This window comes from Lactuca saligna, chromosome 2 (genome assembly GCF_052625555.1).
Source record: "Lactuca saligna cultivar CGN05327 chromosome 2, ASM5262555v1, whole genome shotgun sequence".
Classification (NCBI taxonomy): domain Eukaryota; kingdom Viridiplantae; phylum Streptophyta; class Magnoliopsida; order Asterales; family Asteraceae; genus Lactuca; species Lactuca saligna.
Window position 1 is genome coordinate 146933905 of NC_136418.1, and position 11564 is coordinate 146945468.

Genomic DNA, 11564 nt, shown 5'->3' on the forward strand with positions numbered 1-11564 from the left:
ACCGTGAGACGCAATCTTAATCACTCATTTACTTTTATATATATATATATATATATATATATATATATATATATATATATATATATATATATATATATATATATATATATATATATATATATATATATATATATATATATATATTGGAAGCACGTGAGAGAGAAATACATGATGGGGGTTTAGTAGTTGGGAGCGTCTTCACGTGTCATTGAGAGGGACACCACACACCTTACGCTCCTCATTTGTCTTTTCATATTTCTTTTGTCTATTTAAATAATTTTACAATTGATGGCTACTATAAAGTCTCATTTGTTTTCATGTATTTGACCCAATTTTATTATGTTTTCAAATCAACTTTTTCATATATGACTTTTAAAATATATGAAAAACCATTCTTAATCGACTACAAATTGAGAAATATCCTATAATTTTGACTAGTTCAATTTTAAATGAGTAAACTTTTTATGAATGGTTGAAATTTTTAGAAAAAACTAAATATGTTGCCCATGCTTCGCATAGAGTATATGTGTTTGATTTGAGTATTGTTTTTGTTAAAAGAGGGCTTCGCATAGACTATATGTGTCTGATTTGAGTATTGTTTTTGTTAAAAAATACATGTGAGATAATTCGATCCCTAATTTTCACAGACGGAGATGAATAGATAGATGTAGAAAAAAAACTAAAAAATTATATGCGGACTAATATATAAAAAATATACTAAAAGAAGAATTTGACAGACGGCAGAAAGTGTAAGGGACAAGAAAAAACAAAATAAATTAAATATGAGGACAAACGCGGACTTTGCCCCGAGCTTTTTTGTGTTTTTCATGAAAAAATATAAAAATTTAGACTGTAATGACAAAAAATGTCAAAATAGCTAAATAATTTAAGGGGTTGAAATTAAGAAGTTTTTAGAAAAGTAACAAAAGTTGTAAATTCGTTAAAGTTTTATGGTAAAACTTTGAATATTAAAAGCTTCCTAAAAAAATATAAAAGTTTTGATTGAAAAGATCAAAGGTGATAAAATAACTAAAGAATAAGAGGTAAATTAATAAAAAGCATGCATGGTCACTATTCCTAACTTTGGACTTTATATATATATATATATATATATATATATATATATATATATATATATATATATATATATATATATATATATATATATATAGGGTTAGGTTCATACGAGACAACTTAATTGTATGAGACCGTGAAACGAAATCCTAATCATTCATTTGATAGACAAACAATAAACATTTTTAGTATTGAAACCGAATCAGTTATATATATATATATATATATATATATATATATATATATATATATATATATATATATATATATATATATATATATATATAATACCGAATAAGTTTTAGTATTGAAACTGAATCAGTTTTAGTAAAAACTGGTTTATAATAAATCTATTTAATTTAGGGGCTTTTGGATATGGAAAAAATAAGTTGTTTATTGCTTATTGTTTAATCTCACTGCAATAAGCAAATTTAAGTGTTTGGATAGAGATCTTTAAAAATCAACTTATTGTGTTAGGAATAAGCAAAATAAACTTATTTTAATAAGCAATGGAGGAATGCTTATTGTTTATTGATTATTGCTTATTCGTCATTTTACTTATATAAGCTGTTTTATTTTGTCAAACACTTAAATGTTTATTGCTTATTGCTTATTGTCACCGCAATAAGCTAATCCAAACACATTTTAAAAAAATGTTTATTATCACCACAATAAACAAATAAGCAATAAGATAATAAGCTAAAAACTATTTATCCAAACACCCCCTTAAAATTGAACCACCTGTGGAGATATAATTTACCATTTCAATTCCCACACCGTTTTTCATATATAGTGATTGGAAATTCATTTTTTTGTCATAATTGTGTGAGACTGTTTCAAATGTCAAATTGACCATTTTACCAATCATTTATTAGCATAAACAGGTATAGAATGTGTTATTTCATCATACCATTTAGAAACACTCCATAGTCTTCTACTATGACAAGTTTATTCACTTGTTTTCTCTACTTCTCTTTACAAGAAATGACATCTGATTGTGATCATTCACAATCTTCTATTGACGATGAAGTTTCATCAACCAACATGTTGGTTGTTAAAGGTACACCTACAAAATAAATCATAGTGATTTAGCAACACTTTGACTAATGTGGAATGTCTGATATCCCGAGGAAAGCTCAATGCTAATTTATTTAAGGGTATTATAAATACCACATTCAAAATCCATACATATATATATCATATAAATTATTTAACGCGGTGAAATATGGTCTATATCAAAGTTGAGCAACAACGATGAATCAATACATCATTTGGACTGTGATCAAAGTTTGGTTCAAAAATGATGACAAAGTTCGTGATTCAAGAAACGTTGATGTTCAACCACTTTGAAACCTACGATTGTGTCCAAAAGACTCTTCAATCGCATTATTTTCACCAAAATCGTTCGATTTTTTTTAATTACAAAATCCACTAAATATAAAAAACAAAGCATAGGATATAATAGTATTTTTGAATTTGGCAGTGAGGAATCCACCACAAAAAAACGTCAAATACAAGTTAAAAACTTTTTAAATCTTATCTAACAAAACAGTGAACCAATAATCCAAACTTGCAATTTACTCAATTTATATTTGTAGGGACGAAATTATTTATATGAAGGAAAGCCCATCAATTCAAGGGTTGGAGTTTGGGCTTTAGAATTCGGACATTATTATTGGTACTATTACAAGCCTACCAGTACTTTGAGAACGAGGTATGATTTCATAACTAAAATAGCAAATATTAGGCCTGATACTTAACATCAAAACTCAAAAACATTGCACTTCATGGGCTCAGATGACTGGCTTATAAATCATGGGCCCCCGCCCATCGGTGTAATGTTCAAGTCCAATTTAATAAACGGGATAATAACTTAAGAGGAGAGAATAAATTACACGAATGTCCCTATGGTTTAGGGTAATTTGTGTGCTTGGCTCTTCGTTAATTTTTTTAACTCGGAAGGTTCTTACTATTTGTTTTTGTTACATGTTTGGTCATTACTGTTTGTTTTTATTACGTGTTTGGTCTTTCTCTTAGCTAAAAGATTATTATTTAAATATGAAAAAATTGTGAGGTAGGTAAGGTAAGGTGAGGGGTGTGGTTGGGGTTGGGATAGTGTTTTTTTGGATAAATTACAAATTCAATGATAAAATAATCTTTTTAGGTAAGATAATGACCAAACGCGTAACAAAAACAAACAGTAGTGACATTCCGAGTTAAAAAAAATAAGTTAAGGACAAACGCGCAAATTACCCTAAACCATAGGGACCATTCGTGTAATTTACTTAAAAGGATAATATATTTTTTTATTTGTATATATTTGGTTATTGAGTTTTTTTCGACCACCTTTACCCCTCAACTTGTTAAACTATACACATTTAGTCCTTATGACCGGTTACTTCAGGTTAACCGGGAAAAATGACTTAATAGTGTAATATATTTCTCATTTTATACACATTTAGTCTTTATTATTTTTGTACACATTTAGTCCTTAATATATATATATATATATATATATATATATATATATATATATATTTATTTATTTATTTATTTATTTCAAAATAAGTCATTATTGTAATTGTACTCATTCAGTACTTATAAATGAGTTCTTTAGGTTTTTCTCATGACATCTTACATGAGACAATCATTGATGAGGTGTTTGAGACTATCAATGCTTATATCCATCATAATCTTGGCTGCTTGGTTGTGTAGGTCTTGTTGTTTCGCTTAGGTCTTGTGTTCTGAACGATGTAAATTCTTTATACGATATCAGATTTTAATGATCTTTATATATACGTGTTCATTTTTGAATCTACTATAATTTTCGTTAAGATTACTCCTGTTAAAATGTAATATATTTTTACTTACGGTTTTATAAAAAAACATTCATACATGCATTCATAAAAAACATATGGATATAAAGATCGTAAGTAAAAATATATTACTTTTTAACATGAGTAATCTAAACGAAAGTTGTAGTAACTAAAATACGAATGTACAGATATAAAGATTGTTAAAATCTGAGATCGTATGTAGACGTTATGGCATTTAGAACACATTACCTAAACAAACAAGAAGCCAAAATCACGATGAACATAAACATTAAAAGTCCAAAACACCTCATTAATGATTGTCCCACGTAAGATGTCGTAAAAAAACCTTAAGAAATCATTCATAAGTACTGAATGAGAACAAAAATAAAAATGAATTATTTGCAAATATATATATATATATATATATATATATATATATATATATATATATATATATATATATATATATATATATATATATATATGACTAAATGTGTACAAAGTGAGAAATATATTACCCTCTTAAGTCATTTTTACCGGCTAACTTGAAGTAGTCCGTCATTAGGAATGAATTTGTGTACAGTTTAACAAGTTGAAAGAGTAAATATGAACGAAAAAAAAACAGTGACCAAATGTGTACAAATCAAAAAAATTATATTATCATTTTAAGTCATTATCTCTTTTAGGCCTGACAATCGTGTCGTGTTCGGGTTGGCGTGTCGCGGGTTGGCGGGTCAAAATATGCCAACCCAAAAACGACCCATTTAAATATACAGGTAACGGGTTGGCGGGTTTGGAACATAAACCCATATATGACCCGCCAACCCATTTATTTATACAGGTTCACGGGTTGACGGATTCGTGGGTCAGATTTGGGTTCGTGGGTCCAAATTTTAGACATTTAAGTCTTAAACATCCAAATGAAAATTAAAAACATTTATAGAAACATGTTACAGACTTAGCTTTAGAGGTTACGACTTACGATCTTAGACCATCCACCACGAGTCAAAATGTCAAAATAGTCAAATGGTCTATGAATAAATGGTATATATTATATAATACTTATTAAATATTAACACTTGATATATAAATACATTTAAAAATAAAATTATTTTTTTTATTGAGAATATAAACGGATTGGCGGGTCAACCCGTTTATTTTTGAGAAACCCATATATGACCCGTTTAATAAACGGGTTGGCGGGTTGAAAAACTCAACCCAAACCCATTTATTTCATGTCGTGTTGCGGGTCGTGTTGAGAATTATCAGCCCTAATCTCTTTAATAAAATAGATGACTAAAATAATGAAAACTATTCATAACTTTGTAGATTTTAATATACATGGGTGTTGAGGAAGGGGTGGGGAGCTATATAGGGCTCAATTTTTTTCGAGGTATATATATATATATATATATATATATATATATATATATATATATATATATATATATATATATATATATATATATATATATATAACGATAATGGTTCTTTTCTTCTTCTTCGTCTTGAACATTTTGGGATATTTAATAAAAAATGGACCAACCATTTTTATATATATTATGTTTGTTATGATGTAAACAAAAAGAGCACTTTAGTAATTTAATATTATTTAAATCCAATTCTTCTGATATGTTTATGCACCAAACAAAATATAAAATTGGATTCCAATTCCGTTTATTGCCAATTGAATTTCAATTCCTAACAAATTCTAATTTTTTAACAAATTTCAATTAGTTCAGAAACATTGTGTAAACAAAAGACCACCTTAACGTAGAGGATATCGAGCAGGAAAAAGACATGAAAGGCTTCATGTGTCTAATTCCCAAAAGGAACACCATCTCGGGTGTTTTGGGAAGTTAGTAAAAGAGTTGTGTAATAGCTGTTTCCTGGAGCTACTCTCTTATTATTATTTTTATATGTACCTTATCCTAGTTATATAATGTATTGTAGATAGGATAGCTAGAGAAGTTCATTTTCATGGTTAGGGAATTAATGAAAAAGAAAAGAAAAATAATGATGTGATGTATAAAATTGAATGTCCATAGCCATTAGCTATTATCCTAAAAAGCACATAAAAATAAATAAACAACAAAAAATAAAAGTAAAAACAAATACAAATTAAAAATAAAACATAAATAAATGAAATTGAGTCTTTATTTCTTGGTTTGGTTGACCTATTCCCTTTAAATTTCTTCCATGGGTCAAGTTACCCAAAATATCACTAAGCAATAATGTACGGACTATTTTTGTAATTTATCATTTATATTTGAAGCAAATTTCATTCTATAAATCTTTTCGTCTTTCTATCTCTTCCCCTTCTTCCGTTCCTGACACAAGCTAGGAATCCAACCACCAATCCGTCCATTATTGGCGATTGGTGGTGGATCACGGCGGAAGTGGTTGAGACATTGATATTGGTTTTTATTTGTACATTTTGTGCTTATAGCCAAAATACATACAATTCCACCATTGTTTTCCAACATCTCGGTTACAGGTAACGATCATGTTTTTTTTTTATTTTTTTTTTATATCTATTTGGCAACCTCACGATTATTAGCTCACGTCTTCTACCAACGCAAATCCAAATTTTTAAATTGCAATCGACGTTTATTAGTCGACGGAGATCCGTGATTCATATTAGGAAATCCAATTTAACGTTCAATCATTTGTCATTGCGACTGTGTGATCTTATGTTTTAATATGTGCCTACATTCCATTTCATCTTCATATGTTGTTTGATCTATATTATTATATATGTTAATGTGGAATGCATAAAATATGAATTGTTAGGGGGAAAGCTTCAAATCAGTTGAGAACCATTTATGGATAACAGCAACGACGAAGTTACGCTAAATGGCAGGAAAATCGAACCGGTGCCTCCTCCATTACCTGGTTCATCAACAACGTCCATCAATCTTCCGAAGGGCTGCATAACGAGCAAAAATAGGTCATCATGGATTCGAAGAGATTGTTGCGTCTCTTCACCCAAAAATGAATCATGGAGTGGTCTCTTTGACGAAGCTTACAGAGCAGATGTCAAGATCTATATAGATAATGACATAATCATCTATGCTCATGCCAATATTCTTGTAGGTTCAATCATTATACAAATTTTGTTAATTTAAAGTTCAACAATCATAATCAATCTCAAATGAATCCATGTTTCTAGGGTTTCACATCTCCTATTTTCAGAAGCATGTTTACGAAATCCAAAAACAGACATCGGATCTCAATTCATGGGGTTCCACCAGAGGCTGTTCGTACCTTCATCCGATTCTTTTACACTTCATGGTATGTAGCAAATAGCAAATAGCAATTAACAAGTAGCAATCCCTTCGAAGGCTTGTGTTAATGGGTTGTATTTGAATGTAGCTATGAAGCATCACAAATGGAGAAACACATACTCTCTCTACTGGTCCTTTCACATGCTTTTGTAGTACCTCAATTGAAACGAGAGTGCGAGTCTCATATTGAACACGAATTTCTGAATGTGGAGAATGTAATCGATGTGTTTCAGCTATCAATGTTATGTGATGCTCCTAGGGTTAGTCTAATCTGCCATCGATTTGTTCTAAATAACTTCAAACCAGCATCATCTTCTCCAGGATGGAAAGCCATGAGAACTAGTCATCCAAAACTTGAAAAGAAACTTCTCGAATTCATCAGGATTGAAGATCGTGTAAGCATAAACATCCTGTTTGATTTGTGTCACTTTTATATTCCATCTTTCTGATATATATAATCGAGTTGGATTTACAGAGACGAAAACGGAAGGTGAGAAAGATGAAAGAAAGGAAGGTTTATCTACAACTATATGAAGCGATGGAAGCACTAGTTCATATATGTAAAGATGGGTGTAGGACAATAGGCCCACAGAATAAAGCATTGAAAGAAGATCAAGAGCCTTGTACGTATGCAGCTTGCAAAGTGCTTGAATCTCTTCTTCGCCATTTTGCTGGATGTAAATTGAGAGTTTCTGGTGGATGTGGTCATTGCAAACGAATGTGGCAGATTTTGGAGTTACATGCTCGTATATGTGCTGATTCTGAAGGTTGTAAGGTTCCTTTATGTAGGTACGTGTAAAAAAATATGACACTAGAAGGTGAGAACCCATTGTGATTACTGTTGATAACTAAATTGTGAGATTTTGGGAATGAATGCAGGAAAAATAAGCAGAAGATTGCGAAAGAAATGAAGAAGAAAAGAAAGAGGAAGGAGGAGATGAAGTGGAAAATACTGGTGGGGAAAATTTTGAGGACAAAGAGTATTACAGGAGGTCCGCATTTCAAGTTGGCGTGAAATAATATTCATAAAGTTCAAAATAGTTGTCGTTTTGTACATATAATCGTATACAAGAACAAAGATTAAAGGTTACGATTGTTCTTGTTTGGATTGTACATCGAAATCTTTCATGAATCAACATAAAAATATTTAGGATGAGAAGAATATTAAGAATGTTAGAAGTCTAAAATCTTCTATAATATGGGAACTTTGGAAATTTGTATATGCTTTTGTGTGAAATATATATGCATTTGATCGATGATGTTTAAAGTTCGCAACAAACTCGCCCACTAATATTCTTCAATGTAAATTGCAAAAGAAGACTAGGAAATATTGGCATACTGCTATGTTGGTGAAGGAAAGACATATTATATGAGTGGTGGGTGGCTAGAGTTGCACATCCAAAATGTCGTTCATATATCATTTCATTAAATTTTTGTCTGTTTGTCTTCAATCGATATGTATTGAACTTTATATATATATATATATATATATATATATATATATATATATATATAGTAAAAGAGATTTTGGTGATAAAAGGATTCGTAGGCTACCCAATATTGGTTTTTAGGATAAATTTTACTTATTGGCTCATTTCTCATGCAAATTGCACACTACAAGAATATTGATCTTTAGTGGCGAGAGACGTCGCCACTAAAGGTATTTGCGGTGACATGTGGCCACCAAAGGGTCACCGTTGTTGGTTCTCGCTAATGCTCCATTGGTCGCCACTAAAGGAGCGTTGCAACTAATGCTCTCTGTCACTACTAAAGATGGCGTTGCTATTTATATGTATTTCTATACATACAAATACACATATACATATAAAATAGTATAATACACATGCAAAATACATATATACATACAAAAACATATACATATACATAATACACATACAAAATACACATACTTACAAAAGCTCATACAAAAACACATACATACATAAAATACATTAAAAATACACATACAAACAAAGTTAATGTTTTGTTGTGAACGTTCTATTTGGAAAGTTTCATATAGTTTGGTTTTATGAATTGTTTCCCTTTTGACGGACAACGGATATTTTACGGACGACAGATAGAAAGTGTGTGTGTGTGTGTGTGTGTGTGGGGGGGGGGGGGGGGAGGGGGGAGGAGTGTTTCATCTCGATGAAAACGGTTAAAAAATTATTACTTTTCTTGGTGATTACTGTAAACGAGGGTTTTGAATATTTAAATGATTTATGTCTTGCTAAATTTCTCTTATTCTTTTTAAAAGGTTTAAAAGATAAACATTTAAAATATGATTTATGATTAAAACATAATATTTTTTTTTCTTTTATATATATATATATATATATATATATATATATATATATATATATATATATATATATATATATATATATATATATATTGTTTTAGATAAATCTATTTATTTGGTTTTTATCAATATAAAATGATAAGTGGCTTAGAATTTTATTAAAATGACAAAATTTAAGTTGAACTTTCGAGAAATTATTTGACAAACATTTTAGTCAATTTTACAATATTTTCACTACTATTTCAATAAATAACTTTCAAATTATAATTTTATAATATTTTCACTTCTATTCCAATAAATAACTTTCAAGTTATAATCTTATCACTAACAAAAAATTAATCATGAGAAATTGAACAAACACAAATGTTGGTTCATAAATTGTTGTAGAAAAATTTTGAACTTATCAAAATAATTGCAAAATACATATAATCTAAATATTAAATACCAAATATATATAATATATAAATGAGGTAATACTAAAAAGTGGACTTTAAAAGATAAATACAAAATACATAAAATCCAAAAATTAAGCTTTATAATCCTTGAAGATCATTGAGCTTGTATAATGTTGATTGTTTAAATGTGCGATAAAAAATGTGTAAAACAATATTTTATCACAACAAAATAAGTAATATTAAAAAAACATAAAAACAAAAAGAGATACAAACAAAACAAAAGTAGCCAAAACAAAATGGATAGAGAATTTCCACAAAGCAATACATATTCAAGTAATGAAAATGCTAAAATCCATGCCATCAAGTTTGATGGTGTAGATAAACTATAACTCAATTTATTTGGATTAAAAACCAATCATTCATTTACATCAACGATCGTCAACTATCTGTCTCTGTAACATCCATAAAATTCATGAAAATTAAAAACTTTTTCAAACATTCAAAAACCATTATTTATTACAAAGTGTTTTCAAAATAGTATCATATTAGAGTATCCTAGAAATCAAAATCATAAAATGCAAGGAGGTGCACGATCAAGCCTTCACCTTCCCACGATCATTCGAAATATTTGAAACAAAATCCAAACTCTAAGCCTGAAGTTTAGTGAGTTCCCCCAAAATACCAACTCCATACAAATCATAACCATATCATAGCAAACAAACATCATGCATATAGAGTCTACAATATGACTGGATTGCCCTCATCGGGTCTGCAATCTATCTGTCCCACTCTTAGAACCTTCAACATGTCTGGTCCGCCCACCCAAGCCTTCAGTCTGTCTGGATCGTTCTCCAGGCCTTCGGCCTAACTAATATGGCCTAATAAGTCTGTAGTCTATCCGGTTCGCCCTGGGTTTGTTGGCCTTCAACACAAAGCAAGTCTGCCTCAACCCAACCCCATATACACAATCACCACATAAATATCATAAGCTAGCTAGCATGCACAAACAGTCAAACCGATGTAACAAATCACTAATCATGGCATCATCCTATATACCAAGATACCGACTTAACATGTCACTAACATATCATCATCCTATATACCAGGATACCTGCCTAACAGGTCACTAAGCATATCATCATGCAATAACCAAGATAACAATCCAAAAAGGGCCGACATTGGTGCCTTCGACCCTGTTAGTATAGTGAAGACAAATCACCTCACAAGTAGTGCTGAAATTAAGAAGATATATCTCCCACTCTCGGCTCCAAACTCAACTGCCTGTAACCATCATATACTGATTCTATTAAAATCCTAAATTACCAAAATACCCTCAGAAGTCAAACTTGGTCAACCCTTGGTCAAAGTCAAAGTTAACGGTCAAGGTCAACAGTCCATGTTGACCCAACTCGTCGAGTTCATCCACTGACTCGTCGAGTTCCTTCTGAACTTCAATACGAAAAATTCTAGTCTACTCGCCGAGTTATCGGAGTAACTCATTGAGTTCTTCAGTTTCCAGAGGATTGGGAAAACCCTCATCAACTCGCCAAGTCATCTCACTCACTCACTGAGTTACTCAGAATCTAAACCACTTGAGTTGTGGTGACTTGGTAAGGCATGTGGAAGATATGGTGGATAACCTATTGACCCATGTTCAAATCCTAGCACCACTCAGCCCTTGTGGCCATGG

General features: G+C 30.4%; 1 protein-coding gene across 1 annotated transcript; it reads left to right on the forward strand.

Annotated features, from left to right (window-relative positions):
• Positions 1-6175: 6175 nt before the first annotated feature.
• On the forward strand, positions 6176-8422 carry LOC145029194 (BTB/POZ and TAZ domain-containing protein 4-like). Its single transcript, XM_078977795.1, has 6 exons — positions 6176-6387; positions 6684-6982; positions 7063-7184; positions 7266-7572; positions 7653-7966; positions 8057-8422. Exons 2-6 carry the CDS (start codon positions 6716-6718, stop codon positions 8190-8192), a joined length of 1146 nt encoding a protein of 381 aa, XP_078833921.1. The 5' UTR covers positions 6176-6387; positions 6684-6715; the 3' UTR covers positions 8193-8422.
• The last annotated feature ends 3142 nt before the right edge of the window (positions 8423-11564 follow it).